At 44.7% G+C, this 25,188-nt stretch overlaps 2 protein-coding genes across 2 annotated transcripts in view; one reads left to right on the top strand and one right to left on the bottom strand.

Annotated features, from left to right (window-relative positions):
- The window catches only part of T265_00768 (hypothetical protein), a gene marked incomplete at both ends in the record, with an annotated part of 9,485 nt that extends 7,989 nt beyond the window's left edge, over nt 1-1,496 (bottom strand). Inside the window, one exon of the mRNA XM_009164640.1 lies at nt 1,397-1,496. Within this exon, the coding sequence (XP_009162904.1) occupies nt 1,397-1,496 (100 nt within the window). The remainder of the gene's footprint in view (nt 1-1,396) is intronic.
- A 3,551-nt stretch (nt 1,497-5,047) lies between these two features.
- T265_00769 (hypothetical protein) lies at nt 5,048-19,614 on the top strand (the record flags this gene model as incomplete). The annotated part of the gene is made up of 13 exons (XM_009164641.1): nt 5,048-5,154; nt 8,054-8,202; nt 8,249-8,349; nt 8,409-8,689; nt 8,742-9,095; nt 9,141-9,602; nt 10,501-10,786; nt 11,821-12,119; nt 12,537-12,730; nt 13,561-13,705; nt 14,752-14,940; nt 16,126-16,401; nt 18,642-19,614. 13 exons carry the CDS (start codon nt 5,122-5,124, stop codon nt 18,876-18,878), a joined length of 3,006 nt encoding a protein of 1,001 aa, XP_009162905.1.
- Nucleotides 19,615-25,188: the final 5,574 nt, after the last annotated feature.

Raw genomic sequence — 25,188 nt, forward strand, 5'->3', positions numbered from 1 at the left:
AGTAAGGCGACCCGGCTGATGGCACCACGCGACGGCCGATGTGGCATGAATTTATTTGTGTATGTGCAATTCATGGTTGTACGTGGGCTGGGATACTGCCAGGGCGCCCACACCTAGACAGGAGGACGATTAGGGTCCTCAACCAAAGCCTTTGGCTCAAAAGCCTAACCGCAAGGCAGCGGTGTTTGGCGGGAAATGCAAATGCATTACCATTTCTACGGAACAAGTCGCCGCATGTTCCAACCCCCAACCTGGAGGGCCAGGAGACTGTGTTCGTCAGACCTCTAACCATTGACCAACCTGGTATGAGAGACTCTGTGAGTGTCGCGGGGCACTCTCCAGTATAGCTCAATGGATCGCTGAGGTGCGCAAACCATCACACCACGGTAAGGTCCAGTCTCTTCGTGACGGCGTGGGTACTAAGAATTATATGTACGCCATCGAGGTGTACTTTCCACTAATCTTGAAAGAGTGATGCAACTGTCCTTTGGCATCGGTTGACTGTGGAAGAGGCATTATTTCTGCTCGTTTCTTAGATGTCATTCTTCAATCGGAAGCGAAGACTGAGTGCAACACGACAGTCCTTCGCTAATCTGGATTTTCAGGGGTGGATTTCACGCATGTACTGAGAAACTCGCCAGTATCCTCGCGAACTACGTTCGGCCACCCCTTGTGTACGCCACACCGACAACCAATCTGTGCACAATCTGGGGCTCTAGAACAGATTCAACGACTGGCATTTCTTCACTGACAAGGATACCCACAAAGTTGCGTACGACTGGGTTTTTCCTCATCTACCTATCGTCGAGAACGGGGTACCTCATTCTGGTTTATAAGGTGCTGCACCTTGTGGTGTACCCATCTGTTTAGCCCCCAACCTAACCAAGGCCCCACCGTTATTCACTTCCTGGATATCCTAAGTTTATTGGACGCCGTCGATCGGATGTTGGTGAAATTATCTCACCATCGTCAGGAACACATCGTTGTTCAGCACTGATGCTTTGCTGTCGTATAACCATAATTTATTTGAAAGCCATATTTCGGAGAAAAGAATAAAAGTAGGTCGGGGGGACTTAATGCAAGCCAATCACAATCATCTCCAGGTGCCTACACCTCCAGACACTCATTCAGGCAATCTTGATAGGAAGAGGTTGTCGACCTTTGACCTGGCAAGGGGTCATTAAACTGATCATGAAATACTGTCCGTGCAAGTAGCTATCCACGATGGGGTCTGCGTGCTCTCTCCTGTGTGTGTGTTTAGAGACGGTGTAAAATATGCATACCAATCGATGTCAGTTACGTTCATGTCAGTTTCTATCCACCTTAACATAAATGCTCAAGATGGTGGGTAGGAACTGACAAAAAGAACACCATTGAAATGGGTTAAAAGCCATACTTTGCAGTCCCTTCAACCATGCGCAGGATGGTTCACGCGGACCATGTCCTGGACGTCTAGTTTTACCGGCAGCACTCAGACCTTTCTTGATCTGTTTCATGACTCTATGCCCGGGTGATAGGTGGACTACCTCTCTGGTTGCGGCGAACGGTACTTTGGTATCCGCAGTGCATGACCTAACCTTCACAGCCTTTGATGTTCAAATATTCTCCGACTGGATCCCCCGTTGCACAACTGACGCGCCTTCTATGTGTCTCGTGAATCCGCCGGCACCAGCCTACACGAGCTATGGTTCTGATGGAACAGTCATCATAAACCTGAAGACGTCTCAATTCCTCCGCTCACACAGACCGTGCCTCCCATGTATACAGCAAAACAGCTCGTACCCTTGGAGATTCAGAGTTATGCCACTTTTCCACCGTACGTGTGTCAAACCAGGGCCTTGATATCATTTTTCACACAACACTCGGAACTTATACAACTTCCAAGATATCGGGATTGCTTCATATCCTTGAGCCCCTCTCCTTGAGTTGTCATTGACTCGATCAACGACTGCATCTCTGTGAGCATAATCTTACACTTTGTGGGTGCAAATGCATGGTAGGGGATGGGATGACTTTCGTCAGACTTCGGTTCATGCTTTATTTTCCTCTTCGAAGACGAGAAATGTGTGGCATGCATATTCCAGATAGGATTTCCGTCTACAGACACAACTTCCGTCTCATTTCTCTGTGGAGACGAGATTGCTCAATGGTAGAGCGCGAATTTACTAACCAGAAGGTCCGTGGTTCGAACCCGACCTCTGCAACTCGACTTTCCCTGTCTAGGCTTGGGCAACCTGGGAGTATGCCAATCTTCGTGCTTCCTTCGGGTGGCATGACAGTTGGACATCGAAAACATGCTACAGATGGACTACTCTCATTTCTCTGTTGTTCAGGGAAGCAGATAGGAGTGGGAAGAATGGGGATCTTTGTCGGACACCGGTTTTTCACAGGAGCTTTTAGAGCCAATTGTGACATCATCTCCGAAACTGACGATGGGCGTGTTGAAGCCTGATTTTTTTGGGTCAGTGTTGACGGAGTTCACTGGCGCGAATTTGTTGATGGCGATCGTAGTGGATCCGTCTACCTTATGTCCAATAGTGCTAGCACGTCCACAAATATTGTGGATCAGTGGCCTCCGAAGCAACCAGTGTGCATTATTTCCACGCATGGTAAAGGCACTGACCGTTTGAGGGAGCCCGATGGTGATCGGTGTTCCTTTGGGGGCTTCACAAGTTGTTGCGAGCTGTCCCTAAGGAAGCTGAACGAGCCAATCCCTCTGGTGATCGGGGAGATGGAACCTGTAAATCCAATAAGGCTGGGATATTTCTCCGAGATTTAGAGAGTGCCACCGTCTGGTCTGATATCCAGTGCTTCAATGAGCCTGGTGGCGCCGTGCCACAGACAAAACTCCCAGAATTATGTAGAGGTGGCAATCTCGTCCCAATATGAGTTCGCAACTAATGGTGGAGAAGAGACTCCGGACGAACGAGTGATCGGAATCCATAAATGTGTTCCAAAACAGGCGGCAGTCAGTTGTTGATCCATGCCATCGGTAACTGATGGCGATGTGGTCGATTTGAGTATGTGGCCGGCATACCGTTGGAAGACACTATGTGGCCAGACGACTTCGGCTTTTTCGGAAGTTAGTACTGCAATCAGCACACAGCTGAAGCAATCCTTCACCGCCGTCCATATGTACCTAGTCCAACCAATGTCAACCTGCTAACTCGGTGTCAGGTAAGCTAAGCCTGCAAACCACGACATCTGAGCTTTTATTTAGCCGCAGCAGGGCATTGAGGGCGTCGCAAAACCTATCTTTGACAGCTTCGGGGCTACGGCCAGATGGATCGTAAGCAGACACGATAAACAACTTCAACGTTGCCAGATGAACCGCACAGAGAACTATCAACAGGTACCCAGTCAAACAAGGATGATTCCGCCCGGAGACGATAACAACCCCTGCACGTCCCGCCGTAGCAGCCTCTGGATCACCAGAAACGCGTATCCGGAAGCGAGTGGAGAGTGATGGGGCGGTTATCCTAGCCATCTTTCGTCTTGCACGCTTGTTTCTGAGACACGGCACCCATCCATGCCCAGCGAGTCCAGTGTGAGAGCGAGAGCTGCTTGTTGTCCTGCTTCATTAAGAGTGCGGACATTGAAGGCGGCCTGATAGACCGGGTGTTGAGGCTGGATTATTGATTTGCAGATGCTTGAGGATGTCGAAGCCATATGACGAGGAGATGTTGCTTGCAAAACCGATACAGGACGAACAGAGTCATTAGTTCTAACTGCTGGGTCTACAAGAGAAGAGTTATCAATGGGGTGGGGAGAGGGGGGGAAAAAAGTATGCGAAAGAGGAAGAAGGGAGGCGTCAGAAGTAATCTGTTTTTGCTTACCTGCCGTGCTGTATGCAGCGAATAAGTCTATCTGGCTGATGGCACCACGTGACGGCCTATGTAGCATGAATTTATTGTTATGGGTAGGTATCATGGTTGTACGTGGGGGCGCATGTTATCAAGGCGCCCATACATAGCCAGGAGGACGATTAGGGTCCTCAAACAAACCATTTGGCTGAAAAGTTTAACCGCAAGACAGCAGTGTTTGGCGGGAAACGCAAACACATCACCATTTCTACGGAACAAATCGTCAAATTTTCCAAACCCCCAACCCTGGAAGATCAGAAGACTGTGTTCGACAGTATGGTATGAGAGACTCTGTGGGTGTTGTGGGGACACGCCCAGTATAGCTCAATGGATCTCTGAGGTGCGCAAACCGTCTCACCACAGTAAGGCCCAGTCTCTTCGTGACACAGGAAACGATACACTCCGTACAAAAAGTGGTTGACGTAGCCGCTGGGCGAACTGGGTTTCGTACAGGGCTCAAAAGCCGAAAGAAACTTATTTGTGGCTGAAACTTGGTTACTTGTAAGCTACATCACCATCCCCAGTCTTTGAGATCGTTGAATCGATACTGATGGCCTCCCGTGTGCGCCGCACCGGCTTTGGCTCAACCGTTATGGGCTTCAGCAACATTTGCGAATGCCAGCTGTGTCACTGAGATGCTGTTATAACCCTAGACTCCATTTAGTTGCCTTTGGCTTAAACTGACAAGCAACCCAAGCTTTTGTCTTATGGGTTCCGATTGCATCTCTGACAACCGGAACCTATCTCAGGCAGTTCATGCTCATGCCGAACACTTATGGCTCCGAATACGAACAGTAATTCCATTAATAACTATAGGGTACCATTTCGCTCGTCTCCCGCGGTTGTATAAAAGCCCAAGAAAGAAAGAAAGAAAGCGTTCAGCTGTAGCACCCTTCCGGTGCCTAACTGCCATGCCACCCGAAGAAAGCACGAGGGCTAGGATACTGCCAGGTTGTCCAAGCCTAGACAGGGGAGGTCGAGTGGCGGAGGTCGGATTCGAGCCACGAACCTTCCGGTCAGTAAATTCGCGCTCTAACCACTTGGAACATCTCGCCCAAGCACTGTCTTAGGCACCAGTGTTGTCAACGAAAGTAGATTACAGTTGATTTCTCTCCGGAGAGAAGCTAATTGTAGTCGGGTATCGTAGGCTCTTTTGCATCAACCCTTGGTAACGGATAAAAGTATATCAGTCCGATACGTTTTCTAACTCGCCTGGTTGCTTTTATCGTGACCATGTTTTCATCTGAGTTTCAGCGCAATGGCCGACGGCGACTCTCAGACCACGGCTCAGGTTAGTGTCATACATTTTCGCTTGTGTTATAGTGAATCAAAGCAGTTTTGTGTCATATTCTGGAACTATTCGACTTGTTCCTGCATGACTCAATGAAAAACGTTTGCTGATGGTATTAGCGTTGACGATTTGTCACTAGGTGAAATTGGATCAGCTTCACACAACGCGGATTGATGGTTATACAACTGAATCTGATTAGGCTGCGTATAAGATGTATTTTGCCGTGGTGCTTACTAAGGGGTCAGCGGGTGGTTTCCTCTATTTTTTACTCTTGCTTGACCGCTTTTTTAACGCTGGCATCACTGTAATACTTAGTTGTCTTCATTTTTTTACTGACCTTTCCGCTGGACATGCCTGACTTTCTCATATAGCATACGTTACAAGTTTGAATGATTAGACTGCACACTGGTGATATCTTGCGACCATCGTCTACGTAGGAATTTCTCTATTTATAATCCCAAGCCGTGCATGACGCAGGATGCGCACGTTACAGCAGAAAATGAATACCACAATTAGTATAATCGAACCCCGATACATTTTATCACATCAATTGCTGGAATTTCTGTTGTACGTTTGCCTTGACTGCCTACTGGAGGTTGGTTAAATCTGTTGACAATGAGAGTTTGATGCCGTACATGGCATGTCATAATCCATCTTGGCTTGGTAGCACAAATGCTCAGCCATTGTCCCCGACAGTCACCTCCCATACTGTACAGTCGGGGGAATGATCTAATTGTCCATCAGTGGGGGTGGGTGTGCTTTCTGGATAGATACCATGCAAACTCACCGCGTATATGTGGAAAGCGTTACCGCATAATTCCGACTGGGACCTGAAACGGGTCTGCTAACTGATGGTTACTGACTCAGCTTACTAGGTAGACCACAAGCGGTTAGCGCGGACCCGGATGCGGCGCTACTTGCGAACCACTAACGCCGACGTGCACCCGGGTGAATAAGATTGGCGAGCAAACGCATAGATATTAGCGGTGAGTCATGGACATGCTTAAGCGTGATGGCATAATAGTGAGCACCAGCACCTGTTTCTTTACACTAAATTTCCGATGCCCCACTCGGATTTCTTTAATTTTCAGCGACAGCGTACACCGTATCAAAACTTTCTTGGAAATGTCCGTTACTCTGCCCTTCAGGTAGAAATGGATAGGCAGAGGACAAACCGTTGGTCAGAGGTTAATGGTGACATCATTTCGCTGTATCACAGTAGAGCCAATGGGTTTTGATTATAAATTGGAGCGAACTTGCCCTAGATATCTCAGGAGCGTTCTTGTGGTAGTCTAGTGTGACTATGTTTCTAATCGACGATTAAGCCCCATCACCAGCATGCGCTCCAAGATGTTCACAGTCTTGTAGTCGTGTTAGACATCGTATGGCTGTTTGAGTGACTTATGCATGTTCGGGCATTGGGGTGCGGCTCGCCCCGAAACTCTTTATGCTTGTCTGTTCGTTATGTCGCTCTGTTTAGTTTCAGACTTTCCAAAGATCTGGCTGTGCAGTAGTGGAATTTAGACCATCCTGCAGTTCCACCTCCCTTCATCAGTTGTCTATAGATAAGTATTTTTTGGGGATGCGGTCATCGGCACCATCTTGTACGTGATCTATCCAGCATTACTTGTAATGCGTCGTATTTATCTTCGTTCGTTTGAGAATTCTTGTGTTCTGAATTCGATTTGGCCACGGAATCCGGTGGATGTTGTGCTGGTGTTCTTGTCGAATTCTGTCGGGCCGTTGGCAGAGTGTCTATGTCTTGCCTCTATATGGTACTGAAGACAGTGCAACAGCCGGACTGTGCAGTCTTTGTGCGCGCGTGTAGATTGTGTTTGCCCCATATACGCTGATGTAGGCGGCCAAATCCAGTGCTTGTCTTTCGGATCTGAGCACTTAGTCGACCGCCAGTTGCGAAGTCTCGACAGAACACTGTTGTTTTAGCAACATACTATGCCTCAGCCGTTATTTTAAGTTCAGGATGTCTGTTGTGTACTCTAGACGGTCTGATGATAGTCATATCATTTAGGACTACTTCTATGTAGGCTAAATGGTATTGCTGCCGAGAGCGGTAATACAATCGCGTTACCTGCTTCAAGATGTGCAAATAAGGCCCCGAAGGTCGGCATACAGATCTTTGACGTGTGCAGTTTCGCTCTGGCCATGTAGCATTCTGCATGGAATGATGGCACTGGTTCACTGCCATCGTATTTAATGACAAAGCTCATGGTGTAGTCCACTTGTCCTTGGTTGATGAATTACGAGAGCAGGCATGTTTGGATGGTACGAAATCGTCTACTTTGTTTATTTTCAGAAACTACTGAGTTAGTCGACAAACGATAGGCAGGCCACCTGTTGTGACGCACATGGGCTACATAATTCATCATTACTTTTAGTGTTAACACAAACTATTTTTTGTCGAAAGTGTTTGATGTGCGGACACACCGCATACCAGGAAGCCAGTACTTCGCGTCTTCTGCTTACGGACACTTAAATTTGCCATAGCATGAGTATCGAATGTAAGTGGCGCTCATAATACACAACCCCACACACCCCATGGTATATACACCGTCTCTTGTTCTATTGGTAAGCCTGACGGCGTGGAGGGCTCAAATATCCGTTTCTCCAGAAGTAATTTTATGTGGTGATGACATAACTACCTACATATGCTCTAGATTTGGGGTGGCTGGGTTGCGATGACGCCGGTTTCGTAGCATTTGGGGTTCCTAACTGTTCCTTTAAGGAAGGAGCGTTTTTACGGAAACTTTTTGCATTTCTACTCCACTTCCAAACTTTCTACCATGTATTCAAGCCTTTACAAGTGCGTGATTGTGTTCGTATTCGGATTACCGGATTGTCTTACCACCTAAGGCCCTGATTTATATTCTGTCTTTCGCAGCTACAGCAGTTGGATAGTCTTATTGCCCGGGCTGAGGTTTTCAGCAAAATAAAATATACTGGAGCCGCTGGGGCCAAAAGTCTCACAAGTCCCTTGAAGATCACTCCCGAGTTGTTGGTACATTCACCCACCTCCCAAGTCCCTGGCGAGTAAGTAACTTTTGAGCTTATTCGTCAAATGTACTTCCCTGTTTAGCCACCGCCACAGGCGAACAGAGCGGGAAGAAGACGAGGAGCTTTTGACGGAAACCAAGCATGGGAGTGTGGCAGTTCAGCGTTTTGAAGCATCCCCGTTTTGTATGTGACCTACCATTGTTTTTATCATGTCTTAACTTTCCTATCCGTCTTTCGTACAGTTGTCAAAGGTGGCGAAATGCGTGACTATCAAATTCGTGGTCTGAACTGGATGATACAACTATATCATGATAATATTAATGGAATCCTGGCTGACGAAATGGGTCTTGGAAAGACGTTGCAGACAATCTCCATGTTGGGTTACATGAAACATTGTCGCCATAAATCAGGACCACACATTGTCATTGTTCCCAAGTCAACAATGACCAACTGGATGAATGAAGTGAAACGTTGGGTACCTACTCTAAGAGCGGTCGCTCTTATTGGTAGTCAGGAAGAACGCGTAAGTGTTTTTACCCCTGCATATTTCTCATCATTGTTTATCTTCATGTTAGGCACAGATTATACGCGATGAACTTTTGGGCAAGGAGTGGGATATGATCGTGACGAGCTACGAAATTTGCATCAAAGAGAAGGCGATACTGCGCAAATACCACTACGTGTATTTGGTCATTGATGAGGCCCACCGTATAAAAAACGAAAAGTCCAAACTGTCTGAGATTGTTCGACAATTTCGCTCACACAACCGTCTTCTGATCACTGGGACGCCTTTGCAAAACAACCTTCACGAGCTGTGGTCTTTGTTGAACTTTTTGATGCCCGACCTCTTCTCCTCATCCGAACTGTTTGATGAAATGTTCAAAGTTAGCACCGAAGAGGAACAGAATCTCATTCAACGGCTTCATGCGGTAGGTTACCGTGATTGATTTGTGGTCACCCGTTAATCTTTCTAGATACTCAAGCCTTTCATCTTGCGTCGAATCAAAGCGGATGTTGAAAAGAAACTCCCCCCGAAGAAGGAATGCAAGATCTACATAGGATTGTCGAAAATGCAGAGAGATCTTTATACAAAAATCTTGATGAAGGATATCGATATAGTCAATTCGACCGGGAACAAAGTGGATCGTGTACGACTGCTGAACATTTTGATGCAGTTGCGCAAGTGTTGTAATCATCCGTATCTATTCGATGGCCTTGAACCCGGACCACCCTATACAACCGACCAGCATCTAATAGATAATTGTGGGAAAATGCTTCTGTTGGACAAGCTACTGGCGCGCTTGAAGGAGCAGGGTTCGCGTGTGCTCATATTCAGCCAAATGACACGTATGCTCGATATTTTGGAGGACTATTGTCTATGGCGTGGTCATGATTACTTCCGTCTTGATGGACAAACCCGCCATGAAGACAGACAAGTAAATGCAATTGTTTTATTATTAGGCATTGCCACCTTCGGTGAAAACATCTGTTTCATGACATCGTTTATTTTGAAATCACAACATACTGTGTAGGTTTACACCATCCCAGGTGAGTGATTTTTGCGCACTCGAAAACCTACCAGTGCAAAGTTGTAGTAAAGCTAAAAACAAATACAAATTCACCTCTTTCTTTGGTTGATTCTTTTGCGGTGCAATCTAATGTTTTTTAGAATGTCTACTTTACTTAATTGTAATTTATACCTGGCACTGGATGGGTTGGCTTCAAGGATTTCTAAAGCCCTTGAAAATTCCTCATTTAGGGCTGAATACACGTATGCGGTGCTTTTGCAAGTGACATGCGCAGAAGGCCAAAGAGCAGTTGATGGGTTTGGCTTTTTGAGACTGGCGCTTGAATATCACCACTCCATATGGCGTTTACTATCATTCGCACTAGGATATTATCAAACGTTATTGTGAAAACGATATAACACATGGAAACACAAACTTGGCAGTTGGTCATGGAGATGTCATTTGAACCACCAAATTATCAGGATCGCAGTAGAATTTGGCGCCAAGGGTGCGATATCCGGAAAAATCTCAAAAGTTATCAAAACGGTCATATAAAACGGAAACAATAGTGGACTAAGAATTTTGCATCTTGAAGCACCAGTAACTGTTTGGCTTCACGGTGTCGGGGAGTAACTACAGCCATTAAAGGGGTAAGTTAATAACTTCCGAATTACGCTTGATCAAGCGTGACCATTATTTGTCCTTGTCCTGAAGAAAAGTGATTCCATGATAGCATCTGATTAAACGGGCGATTTTCTGTCATTGGTATAATGACAAAACACCTCCTCTGAAACTTAAATTTTCTCTCTATCCCGCTTTGTTTTAGGTGTTCATCGATGAATACAATCGTCCTGGCTCGACCAAGTTCGTTTTTATGCTGTCCACTCGTGCCGGTGGTCTGGGCATCAACCTGGCCACAGCAGACGTTGTTATTATCTACGATTCGGATTGGAATCCTCAGGTTGATCTTCAAGCCATGGATCGTGCACATCGTATTGGTCAAACAAAAACCGTCCGAGTGTTCCGCCTAATCACTGAACATACTGTAGAGGAACGCATAATTATGCGGGCCGAAATGAAGCTACGACTGGATAACCTAGTCATTCAGCAGGGTGAGTATGTGTACAGAAATTTTGTTAGTTTATTCGTCACTACCGCTGTGAGGCGCGTGTAATTAAAATCCTCATTTTAACTGTCTACACTGCCTATACTGTGTAACCATTTTGATGCCTATGATAAAAATGGTCGATCGCTTGACGCCCACCTAATTGGGCCATTATGTTCACCTTCTTAGTTATCCCTCATTCGAAAATCATAGGGACACCATGTAGCATTTGTACACACTACCTGTCAACCAGACTTGATCAGTCCTATCCGTCTTCTACTTTCTCGTGAATCAGTGGACTCCAAATTTCCATACCTAAGTAAAGTGTTATGTAAACGATCGCTTGATAATGAGTCAGAATCACGAGTGAAACAACGGGGTCTGCCAAATTAGGGTCTTTGGGATGTTTTACACCCGCCCGACCACATTCCATCATCCCAAATGCATTTCGGTAGAAGGTCCGTAGGAGGTAAGCCAGCATGTGGTAATGGATTTTGAAGGCAATGTGATCCTTGCGCCCCTTTGATCTTGATTTTTATGGTTCTACTTACATATGATCAGAAACCTTAGAAGATGCGGATCACAACCGACCCCACTTTCGAGCATGATGAACCGTTCAGCCAGAAATCTGCGCGTCGTTGTGCACTTTCGTCGTTTGGTAAAGTTTTCATAAAGTGCGCCAATTTCGCTGATGGTTTGTTTCTCCAGCAATGTTCTCGGATGTGTTTGTTTCAGTGGTGTTTGAGGGTATAACTACATAGAAAGGATTTTTTGCCAGAAGTCCCATCCCTTTCTCACTTCCTATTCTAGCCTTCTATGAGTTTATTTATTTCTGGCTATTGGTTTCCTAAAGGTCTTGGTGATAACTTGTTCATTTCACGAAAAGTTCACGGCTTTACCACAGCCATGCTGGAGTTACATTCATTTAGCTTCCATCACCTGATTAAAAACCGATGTCTTCCGCAATTCACTTTGCAATGCTTTGTGCCGGCGGTTGTTTCATATTCCATGACTTACCGTTTGCTGCCTCATCTTTTTCAGGCCGCCTGGTGGAACAAAAAGCTAATCAGTTACAAAAGGGCGATGTGTTGGACATGATCAAATTCGGAGCTAATTTCATTTTCCGTAGTAAGGACTGCGACTTCAAGGATGAGGATATTGATATCATTCTTGCTCGTGGCGAGCAACGTACTGCTGAAATGAACGAAAAGTTGGCCAATTTAGGAGAGTCCAATTTGCGGGCGTTGAAGTTCGACACGGCGGAAGAAGGTGCTGCTCCCTACTCTGCTTATGTCTTTGAGGGAGAAGACTATCGTGAGAAGCACCGAACTGGCCTTGAGGTGAGCGGCGTCATATTCCCGTTAATGTGCTTTGTTACTTGGATTACTTTTGTCCTTTAGCCATTGGTGAGAGGAGCCGGAGGATCTTCCGGCTGTCTCGTTTATAGTGTTGCTCATAAGGGAATGCATTACGATGCTTTAAGTATGGGCCAGAGACGACACCCTTTGCACCGCACACTCAACTGAAGAGCATCACAATTGGAGGTTCACTCGAAACTCGGTTGAATCTGCCGTGTATGGCATAGGTGACAGTGCGAACATCAGTAAGTATATGAGTCTGTGATGTATTCAACATTCAACTACCTTGTTGGGGTTGGGTGGGGCATATACTTTTAAGTTAACAATTAAAGACGTTGATTTTCAAATTAACCAATTCCTCATGATGTTATCAATCACCGAATACTGCATTTTCCACAGGGCTGGATCGAACCACCAAAGCGTGAACGCAAAGCTAACTACGCGGTTGATGCCTACTTCCGTGAAGCACTGCGTGTTTCAGAACCGAAAGCACCCAAGCCCCCGAGACCGCCGAAGCAGCCAAACGTCCAGGATTTCCAGTTCTTCCCTCCGCGCTTGTTTGAGTTGCTTGATAAAGAAATTTACGCATTCAGGTGAGCTATTTAGATCCTCAGTGTGCTTTTTTTTCGTTGTGTGTTGTCTCTCATTCGCCCTGTAAGTAGTTCTAGGTTGACGGCCTACTTTAGCCCCAGTAAACTGTAACAGTTCTCGGTCCATTTCGTAAATTTGCTGCTCAGCATTCCATCTGTTGTTCGTATTACAGAGCTTGTTAATATCCCTAAACAGCGTCTTCCCATCGTGACGTGAAACGTCTCTCGGTTAGTAACCTACTTCCATAAAAGGGAGTAGGCCTAGCAACGTGAGCTGCTAGGCCTATTTTCTACGGTGCTCATTTGATTAAGGTTTAATTTCTTGTTTAGTGTGGGTTTATCCCACGCGTACAGTTGTGTTGCGACCTGTTACACTTCTAACCCAAAACCGTCGTCCTTTCGGACACAACCTTTTAAACCGATGTAACAGCGATATACAATGAACAACTAGGCTTCAGCGTAGCAGATGCGCTAGGTCAGACGGATTCGGCGGCATCCTGATTTCATAAGCTTTTTTCACCTTTCGATCATCTCAGCACGTCCGACTGTGTTAACCAGACCGGAAACCTCTTAACTGATGTTTGAATTTCAGGTTCACTTGCTAGATCCATAATTTGGCTCGCTTTGACTATCTCCTTATTGAGAGGTCTTTATTTGTTCCTTTGTTTGCTACGTTCACTATCCAGAACACTTCGGGTTTTTACATCCTTGACGTTGGTTCACTCCTACTGGTTCTTTGTGTATGAGTTTAGTTGTTCACCTGGTCATTATATGCCTTCCGCTTTTGTTTATCAATTCCTTAACATGACCTTTTGCAACATAACCTTTTGTAGGAAGAGCATAGGATACAAAATACCCCGCAATCCGGATGCTGGTCCAGATGCCGAACGCGAACGTTTAGAAGAACAGATGCGTATCGATGAAGCTGAGCCACTGACAGAAGAGGAACTTGCAGAGAAGGAAGATCTTCTTACACAAGTACGTTGTTAAAAGAGGTACAGTATCCCATCATGATTTCTGACGGAATTGAAGAGACTTATGTGTGATCCAGACTATAGGCTTCTCCAGTCCATTCTACAATCACCACATCTGTTGTTTTGATTCATTTTATTTCACAGTTTTTTTATAGTGAACCGTACATCAGCTGTGTACATAGGTTTCGGCTATTACAGTCTCCTGTCACTGACACGAAGAGTCTTGCTGGAGATTTCATCCTGTAACTGTCTATGCTGGCTTTCCGAAAAGCACTGTGCAACTGTTTTATCCCTATTGGGAGTCAACATAGTTCGCATTATGTGTGATCCAGACTATAGGCTTCTCCAGTCCATTCTACAATCACCACATCTGTTGTTTTGATTCATTTTATTTCACAGTTTTTTTATAGTGAACCGTACATCAGCTGTGTACATAGGTTTCGGCTATTACAGTCTCCTGTCACTGACACGAAGAGTCTTGCTGGAGATTTCATCCTGTAACTGTCTATGCTGGCTTTCCGAAAAGCACTGTGCAACTGTTTTATCCCTATTGGGAGTCAACAATAGTTCGCATCTCACGTAACTCTAGAGTCTCGAAACCGCTACCTCCGGTCAACAAATTTGAACTCGAACGTTTGGCCACGAGTGGCTAGTGATGAGCTATTCTATATCCTTGGTACGAGTTAGTCATAATGCTGATGATTCCCAATAGAGATAAAACTGGAAATCCGTTGCCGTCCTGGTGTTCGCGTTTCCTGGCCATCTTAGGGTTCAAAGGAATGTGGACATCTTATTAGAATGCTCTACTGGGACAGGTTCTACAGACGACTTAAAGTACTTAAAGTTTTATAATAAAGTGTACATTCTAGTCGATTGTTGTTGATTCCCATCTATCATGAGGTGACGTGAGCAGGGTCCTGCAGCAACCGTTCAGTCTGGTGACCATTACTGTCGATTTTACTGTATTTCCCCACAAGTGTACACCTGTTTTCCTCAGTTCCATACTTTGATCACACTGTGCTACTAACCCAATTTCGATTCGTTCTTCAGGGATTCACCAATTGGTCCAAGCGTGACTTTCAGCAGTTCATCAAAGCAAACGAAAAGCATGGACGTGATGATCTAGAAGCCATCTCAATGGATGTTGAGGGTAAAACACCGGAAGAGGTGAAACGCTATGCTCGTGTGTTCTGGACCCGGTGTAACGAGCTGCAAGATGTAGACAAGCATATGGCTCAGGTAGGTACAATAACCTGTTTGTTCCAGATCTCCTTAATATGCGTCGCATTTTTGGAGATAGCTCCAGATTTACTCAACACTCCTGTTCACCCCAGTCATCGTGCCCTACTAGACTTTTGATGCTTTGTTTACTGTCATCAGTGGTTAAACTCCTGAAAAGTCTTGTTATGGGCAGACCGTCAGGTATCCAGTTAATACATACTGTTGATTTCTCAGTCCCGTCAAAAATGCAATAAGAGTACCAGAGATGCATGTATCGAAAGACTAAGGGCACAAACAAATGCGTACTAAAGACGGGACGTTGGCAATGTGAGAGCCATGCTGAGTGAACAAATGTGCAACAACGAACGAGGGGCAGGACGCCTTTGTGAGAGTTATCCCGTTTCATTAGCCACTAAGCCGACACCTCCTACACAACTCCTCTTATCTTAAGTCCTCTAAAATTGGTCTGTGCAACGGTTGAAATGCCTGTGATGCTCGAATTAGATTTGTACTGTTCGGTGACCTGACTTAAAACTCGGCATAGTGATTTCTCATGTGGTGTTGTATATGCAAAACGCTTTCAATCCACTACACCCTAGCTGGCCTATGGTTCGGTTCTGACGTGACCACTAACGGCAGCAGCTACTTCTGGCCATTACGTAATCGTCGCTCTTGATCGAATTCACCTAGCATCTTACACACGAGTGATTCTATGATGATTTGAGTTTCCTCTTGTGGGTGTGAGAATGGGGTTATAGCGTGTTAGCGGTCGTTAGCTCCAAATTCTGGACTTATTGACAATAAACCTGACTAGAGGCGGTTTTTAAAAATGTTTTTGTACTCGAATTCGGCAAGCGTAATTTTATGTAAGGCTACTAGTAAGGTGCCTGAGACTACCGTACACAGTTTACATCTTTACGATCGCGTCAGGTCTGAATTTTTTTAGCACAGGTGTCGTTAGACATCTTTCACCTATGGAAAGAGTTGTGGTCGTACGAGGCTATCGGTGCTGTTAATTAGTGATCACCTTATCGGTTCGGAAATCATCCTTCGCCTACAAGGAATTTTCTTGCTTACACTATGTGGGTTATCTATGGGAGACTATTCTTGAAATAACCTCCATGTTTCGTTTCCTGCACGTCTACTTTACTTTGTTTGACTGCGTTGCTAATTGGGTCATCTTACTCATCTCCCTGCTGTCAGATTGAAAGAGGAGAGGCTAAAATCCAGCGGCGGGCTGCCGTCAAAAGAGCTTTGGATCTGAAGATGGCACGCTACAGAGCACCCTTTCATCAGCTTCGAATCCAGTACGGGACGAACAAAGGCAAAAACTATGTGGAGGAGGAAGATCGCTTCCTTATCTGCATGCTGCATAAACTAGGTTTCGATCGGGACAACGTGTACGATGATCTGCGTTTAGCCGTGCGTCTGGCACCACAATTTCGATTCGATTGGTTCCTTCGTTCGCGAACTGCAATGGTAAGACAGAATATATTCTGACAATGATTAGTTCTCGTTTAATCGGCATCTGTGTGCCTACTTTGTCCTGGTGGATACCAAGGATGTTGAATTTAACCGACTATTGTCTGGATGTCTGTACTCAGGTTTCGAAGATGGGTTTCAGCCTCCTTACCACCCCTTCTTTCTCCGTTGTTCGCCCCTTTACTGCATGAGCCCATTGGTTAAGACACAAACTTATTGACCGGAGGATCCCTGGTTGTGCATCTTGACTGCTCCTGTCTAGGATTTGGCGCCCTGGTGGGATCTCGGTTCTCGTGCTTCTTCCGGGTGGCATGGCAACTAGACACCGAAAGGTTGAGCTGAATGAGTGTACGATGATCTGCGTTTAGCCGTGCGTCTGGCACCACAATTTCGATTCGATTGGTTCCTTCGTTCGCGAACTGCAATGGTAAGACAGAATATATTCTGACAATGATTAGTTCTCGTTTAATCGGCATCTGTGTGCCTACTTTGTCCTGGTGGATACCAAGGATGTTGAATTTAACCGACTATTGTCTGGATGTCTGTACTCAGGTTTCGAAGATGGGTTTCAGCCTCCTTACCACCCCTTCTTTCTCCGTTGTTCGCCCCTTTACTGCATGAGCCCATTGGTTAAGACACAAACTTATTGACCGGAGGATCCCTGGTTGTGCATCTTGACTGCTCCTGTCTAGGATTTGGCGCCCTGGTGGGATCTCGGTTCTCGTGCTTCTTCCGGGTGGCATGGCAACTAGACACCGAAAGGTTGCTGCAGCTGAATGATCATTTTATGTTTTCTCTGCACTGAACACAGCTGTTTTATTCCAACTGAACATGCCTCCTGAATTTTATGGATATGCGATCATAACAGCGAGCTCATCCTTTTCCAGCTCAATGTTATCGTGCAGTTTGTTGACACTGTTTTGGGGCTCTCTATTTGTCGTAAGACATGAGGGTTGTCGTATGTTTATCCCCCTCCTGATTTCTTTCACTGGTCCTTTGAGCTCCACCGATGTGCTACACTTATGCGTACCTGTTTTGATCCTCTGGTTTCCCCATTCTGAGTGGTCTCGGGTTATCTACCCGACTGGCCTTTCATTCCCGTCGAAGATAACGGTTTCTTTGACAGTGTACACTTCTCAGCAATTATTTCGTCCTGCTTAATTTTTATTTATCTAAGATTTAACCGGTAACCGGTTGGTGCCTGTCGTTTGCCTTCTATCAGGTAAGCTTTGCATGGCCAGCACAAACCATTTCAGTGAATAGTTCCAATGTATCACTTTGTGTACGGGTCCGTTGTCGAACCAGGAACTGACAGAGGCTTTTAATCGCTGCTTCATTCAGTTATGTGTATGAGCTTTATGGTCAAAACAGAGCTACCTAGACATGAGCAACAAAGGTTGTTTTACAGCTGTTTGTTCCTGCTACACGACAGTTATGGACGTCTTTGTTGCGAGTCATCTCCCGGACTAGAATCTGATGAGCAGCTTTTAATTTGCACGGCCATTCTCCGCATCTCCAGTTGCTTTTGTAGAGCCCTACGGAATAAGTTTGTATGAGGCGTCCTTACCTTGTTTTTATCTCTTTAAATGATGTAGCCTTCGGTCCGATGTTTCCGTGCATGTCCACAACGGTTGAAAAAAGACTCAACGTTTTTACAGGTTACATATTGTCTATTCACCATGGAGCTTTTCAACAAACGGTTAAGTGAGGAAACCATTCACACTGTACTTGGGTTTGGTCTGATATACACTGTTAAGTTTTCAGAGGACTGATAGCAAAGCGCGCCTAAGTCCTCAATTCTTCGGGGCAATATGTATAGTCCGTCAGTCATTGGCATATACTTGAAGGTGTGTCGAACTTTTGTGCGGAGTCGTGTACTTCACGAGATCTTGGTTCATACTCGGATGGGTCCAACATACGTTTGAAGCTATTCGAACCCATGTCGGTCTTCACTATCTCGTTTCCAACCTGGTTTGCGCACTTCGATCCACATGACTACGAACCGAAAGTTAATCCCCTGTTGTATGATTGCACTCGGCTGTAGAGGTGTGGCAGTTGACCAATACATTATCTCTGATTTATCGAGATACTTATATTTATTACTTGATCGAAGTTGATTTTCTGCATATATATATATATATATATATATATATATATATATATATATATATTAACAGTTCCGACTAATCACGGTAGTCTGCTTCGTCGCATTTCCTTCACTTGTACTTTCTCTTCAGGAGCTCCAAAGGCGATGCAGCACACTCATAACTCTGATTGAACGAGAAATATGTGATATAGACGATCGTTCCAAACAACCTCGCGGACAAGCTGGCCAAACTGGCGCTAATGTTGGTGGCGGTGCTCAAGGTGGGGGACAGAAGCGCAAGGCTACTACGCCTGCGGCTGCCGCATCGGTCGAAGGAGGTGTGGACGGTTCAGGCAATGGGAAGAAACGGAAAGTCGTGACATCCTAGAATTTCACACGTCATCAATGCATTTACTCCCATCTGCTTCCCAATGCACTATGCGCGTCTGGTGGTGCCAGCCATGCAGCTCCTTTTGTACGACGTCTTATACATTGTTCTGTCATTTATACGGTCGTTGTCTTCTATCATTCTGAATCAAATCTTGTGTATTTCCAATATTTTTTCTCATCACTGGTAATCAAGTACCCAGTATTGTGCTTCATTTCAGCTGGTGTGTTTTCATACCTCTATTTGCAAACCACTGGATGGCTTTCATTTAGGCTATTCGTTGAATGCTGCCAAGAGAGCTCACCGTTCCTTAACTGATTAGTGGCACACCAAACTCTCTCCATGAGGTTTGTGTGCCTAGATGTTTTGCCCTGCGATCAAGAATCATCTGAAGTCTGAACAAATGTCAATCTGTCCAAGTTTATCGAGATGTGAGCGAAATAAGAACAACCAGTTCAATCAGTAGTCCTTACTCAGAATTCCAGTTGAATCCATCGTGTTTGATTTCCCTATCGCCAGCGTCATATAAACCTTAAGTTGGAAACACAGCATAAGACAATATTCATTTTTCTGCAGCGTGTACGTTCAATTTCACTTCTTCAATGTATTCAGTTCTATGCTGAATTGGGGGTCATTCGATTCTTGAACTGAACGTTTCATGGTGCATTTATTATATTTTCTGGGGTGCTGTATATGTGACGTTCAGGTGCTGAACTCCTACTTTGGTTTTATGTCTGTGCACATTGTGGAATTGGATATAAAATAATACCTATAGAATTCAACCATATATTGTGCATGATGTGTTTACAACTTTGACAATGGCCATGTTATCACTCAGGTTACCCTGGGGCACCCATAGCACGCAGGGCCCTCAAACCGGTTCGACATGACAGTAGGAGCCACATCCTAATTAAATTCGTAATAATTCGGAAGGTGAACGCTTCTAGATCGAAGATTGTGGATTGTTTAATATCAGCTACTGTAGGTTTGCTATTCTAGCCTCATAAACTGCGTAGTTATTTGTAATTATTCCGGCAGACACGTGGTGATTCCCACCTTCGAAAAACGAAGAGAATTTCCTGCATCTACGCGAACTTGACCTTCCTATTTTTCCATATTGGGAGCCTGTTTCCAGTCCGTGCAGCTTTTTGATAGGCATTTGATCTTTCTCTAAATTACAATATTGCAGTCTTCCAGCAGTCGTTTCGTTGAACCAAGTGGCTCGGGCTGCCGCGTTTTTCAGTATTAAAATTATACTACTCGTGAAATTTTCAGTAGGTAAGCCAAAAGCCGCAATTGTCACGCAGTCCAGGCCCAACCAATCGTCGCTTTCAGATTGCGTATCAACCGTTTGTAGCACATACGAAGCCTCTGGACAACATGTGTTGACGGAATAATCCGACATTGGTCGCTGCATGGAGTGGACACCGTAGACATTGTTGTGTCTGAAATATAATAGCAGTTGCCTTCTTGCAATCCATGCATTAAATGATAACATGTCCAGCGACGGACGACCTTCAGTTAGTTGGCATGCGCACAGCTATCTGCTACGCCTTGTACATTGATTGTGAGATGCCTTTTAAAGTTTCTGCCGAGTGTCGGTAGGTAGGCGTCTCTTCAGTTCCGAAAAAAACGGCATTTATTCCTTTCGTGTTATCGTCCCCGATATTTTTGGTTGCAATCGGCCTGGCCGCCTGGGCCAGTAATGTGCCTACTGAATATAGAAATAGACTGTTAAGGGACGCCAAAATGCGGAAATGGGGTAAGCTCTTTACCCTAACGGTCGAAGGCTATAGTCAGTTGATAGGTGCGTCCACATGGGAAGCCTGAAAAACGCACTATCCAAGGCATAAGGGTAAAGAGTCCTAAAATTTAGTGACCCTGACGGTTTCAGGGAGAGCGCATCTGCATGTAGCGCCAATTATTCACCCACCATTTGCTTCCCGAGGTGGTTTTAATTAAGCACATCAGGCACAACAAACGGTAAGGTAGTATTTTTAGCATGCTCGGCATCTAGTGATTTTACGGTCTTGAATGAAGTGAGGAGTTTTTCTGTGCTGTTTAATGTCACTCTAGTCCAATCTGGTCCGCTCACTAAAACGTTTCTGCTTTTCAAGAAGTTTCATGACTACACACCACTTTGGAGTCCAAACTCTATTTGGCGAGGTAGCGGAACGTGAACTTGCTTTATCCATTTCTCATCTGTTTTGCTTGGGCTACCAAGTGATCTAGTCATGGGTGCACTCAAGCCATTCATCCATAAAACCCTCGAGGGTAAAACAGTTTTGCTGGATTAAACAATCGGGCCGACTCTTACTGCCTTGAAATCACGACTATCTGGCCGTAATTGCGTTACAGCTAACTTTGTCGTCTCAACTGTTGCTGACGCCCAGACTGCTGTACTTCTTGTTCACGGTTTGGTGAGATGCTGAAGTTACTGCCCATCAAACTCGTTCTAACTATACCACCGTGGATCTTGGGGAATCGCGGTTACATACTTTGTTCGCTTGACGAACCCGGGCTTTTTCCTCCTAGTGTTGAACTGCTTTACAATGTTTTCTCAGTACTCACCTGGCTTCCATCGATAACCCATTTCGGTGGCACTTAGCTGAACTCAGTGTACGGTGCTAGAATGTGATGCATCAGTCAAGTTGCAAATCGGGTTATGTTAGATCTACTTAGGCACTTTGTAGCAAGGAGGTAAACGGTCACAGGATTCGGTAGATTAAATCTTGTGTGTGAACAGTCCGTATGATGACCTACTGCTTCCATCAGGCCAACGCAGAAATGATGGACACGCCACAGGTAAAAAGGCGAACAGCTCTCTTTGGCAGTCTAACTGGTGGTCCCGGATGAAGCTCGGGTCTGCCACTAGCCGTGGTACCAAAAATAACCACGTTGGAGTCGTTCAAGCAGGATATCATTGAACAAGAAAAATCCCCCTCTGTTTGCTCGGTCAGTCAACATGCTTTTGGAAAACAGCCAGAAATCAAACTAAGAAAGTGATCTTTCCTTTTTCGAATGAAGCTCTCCACAACAGCTGTCGAAGACTGTATACCAGATACAGAATTTACTGGATGTGCGGACTGAAATCAGACACTTTCTGAAGAGCAGACCTCCGTTAAGTACGGATATCATGAGTATAAATATGGAAGCTAAATGCTAATTATTTTTAGCATGCCGCGATCGCTGTCGGTCATGACAATTCCTCAGAAGACCGCAGATTTCAAACATGGAATGGGGCACATAGATCTCAGAGCTATTCGTTGGTGTTTCATAAAGTTCAAATATCATAATATTTGCGGTGAAGCACTTGAGGCGTCCACTAACTGCAGCTTCGTTCCAGTGCCATTCAATCAGCTGGATGGACAACAGCAATCCACTTTTGGATAGCAACAAGCACATGTCTTGGTCTAAAAGGTAACAGATAATTCTTAAAACAGTAGCTCTAGCATTTATTGAAATTATCAGGTTTTTGGAAACAACACGGCTTTATGACAAGGATTTGTCCCTAAACGTAGTTCATATGTGGTGGCTGTTGACTTAAATTGTCCATAAGCTGTTAAAAGGTCAACAGCTGATCTGTTTTACTCCGAAAATTTCGTTTTTCTTATCTTTGTCCTTTATCATATTATGTAGAACTAAGCTGAGTGCATTAATACTGGTGGATTTTCCTCCTTTCACCGGTAGATGTTTTGACGTGTATTAAACGATTGCAGGATGGGTACCGCGCAACGTCAGGTATCTGAGCTTTCCCGATGGCTGTCCCCTATTGAGGCACTACGTCGCTGACCAGTCTGAGTACGGTGATGGGGCGGAACGAGGGAATGGTACTGCGATCAGCGTGCCGCAGCTTTCATTTCAGCAAAAAGCGCAAATAAGCTTCCAGTACGTTCTCTGGATTTCGGATGTGCTAATTACTATCGGAAATCAGCTAAGTGGCGTGCAAGTGCGTTACTGTTGAGAACAGCTTCAGCTAAATTTTTTCTCAATGTACCGGCTTTCATTGAAGCTAGGGGAATGGTCGTTCACTTTATAGCGGTTGTAGAGAGAAAACGCAACTGTACCACAGGGGTCTTAACCTTTTTAGAGTTCCGTTGAAGAAATTGTTCATTTACAGTCGAACTACTCTTGACCGTAGAATAAATTTGGTGATACAAGTACAAACCTAAACTCAAGAAGGAAAATAACTGATTGGAATTCGGAAAGATGGGTTTGTTGGTTTTGATCGCTCTTATCTTAAAACGCTCCAAGGCGTTTTTTTAATTTAAGTGTTTCAGCACTTTCCATAGTATTTTTTTCGCGGATATGTAAATTTGACTTTGAGGCTCAATGAAAGTTTTCCTTACCTTCAGGTTCATTTTGATTCACGGGATATGTCGTATGCTTGAGTAGTTCGTGAGTAGTGTGGGCCGCTAGAGCAAATGCTATGCGCAGATAAGGGTTAAGGGACACCATGTTCTTATGGAATTATTTTCGATCTATATCAATCGGTGATCCGCGGAGTGACACTTCATGCGCAGTGACACCACAAAGGTTATCAGCCCGTATGAAATTCAGTGACTGGACAGCCTGCCGAATTGTGTTGCTGTTTGGACAAGTGATCCTTACCTCGTTCTATTTATTAATTTTGTAGCTAAGCTTGACTCGCTCGTGAAATTCGTAGGCAGTACTTTTAAGAAGCGATATCAGTTGGGCTCATTAGTCACGATTGAGTCAATATTGGGACGCCCAATAACAGGCCTACTTCTTGAAGAGATTCACTTTCTGTTCCTAATTTTGTCTCGTTATTCAGGTCAATTTATCAATAGGCCTACACGGCTTCACAGTAAATACGACCAACCAGACTAGCCCAACGAGTTCTTCAACTTCAGGAAGTGACTTTTAATTTTACCGCTAGGTATGAATAAATTAAGAACTCTAAACCTCAACAAGATTCTATGTTGCGTTACTTTCAGTTCATCTCCGTTGGTCGGTTGTAGAAATGATTTTTCGAACCCACCGGCGTTTTGATTTCATTTGAAACACCGAGGAAGCCTCCATCAGTCATCTCTGTGAAAAGAAGAAGGAAGTTGGTGGTGCGGGTACCAACCCCCAGGGAATAGTTGAATTGAAGAGTTTATTGAAATTGGTTCCAATGCAGCTATTGAAGATTCATAGGTGGTTGGCCGATTTTGAATAATCCCTCACTTCCGAGGTGTTTTCAACGTTGTTTGCCCAATATATTATAGAGAAAATACGTTTGCGTTTCAGCTGTTGTGGAAAACTCAGCTGAAACTGGAGAATTATTCATCAGTAAAACGCGACGACTTTTCTGAATAAATAATTTTTTGTCTAATAAGTTAATCTTCACTCTGCGCGTATTCGAATCGAGCTACCCGAGTGCCTCGTGGTAGCTTAGATTGGTGTGCTGTGGTTTTTTCAGGTGCACCAGCCAGTGTAAAAAACTTTGTCATCGGGTTCGGAACTCTAGTTCTCTGCTCCACATCTCAAATAGTTCACTTAGGACCAAATTAATTCATTCAACGGGTCCCCTACTTCTGGCACAAAACCATCATACTTACTTTTAGACAAATACCTCTCAGAAGGGAATAATCATATACACAAACGTTTCATGTACACGGTGCGAAGACACGGCGATCGGCTGACAGATTTGCACAAATCACGGTCCACTGTCAGATTCAGAGACAAGCTCCATAGACCACATAGAAATCGAGCTGTCGTCATGACAACGCATTTGTATTTCATCTTTGCACACCTTGTCTAGACAGCGAACTTTTACCATGTATTGAAGATATACAACCGGAAAACATTGGAATACTTCTAGGTTATTCAAGATCATTCGAAGTTAATCGAAAAGTGGACTAACGATGGCTACTTGGCCTGGTTCCAACAGTTTAATGCTGAACATGTTCTGAACAAGCTTCTGGCCGAGTTGAAATGTTCAGTTTGACCGTTGAACGGACCTTATCCGACAAATGAATAGCATTCAAATATGTTGAGCCACTTATTGGACAGATTAGTTTATTTTGCAAATCTGAGGACTCTTGCACATGAGCGCACTCAGTTCTATTTTTAAGGTAATTTTTCTAAAACCTCTCAGCTGCAATCTCCAAAGGACAGGTACCACATTTGAGCTGTCATTTTTGTTGCACTGAGCATTTACCATTCTAAAACCTACACCTCAACGTTTACAAGTAATTACAAACAGCGGGAAGATGAAATCTTTCTACCAACAACCATAAACATTTCGAAGTAATAGGGATTCGGCAGTTGCCACTGTTTTGGCACAGTCTTCGAAGGTATGATT

Source organism: Opisthorchis viverrini, assembly GCF_000715545.1.
Source record: "Opisthorchis viverrini unplaced genomic scaffold opera_v5_8, whole genome shotgun sequence".
NCBI lineage: Eukaryota > Metazoa > Platyhelminthes > Trematoda > Opisthorchiida > Opisthorchiidae > Opisthorchis > Opisthorchis viverrini.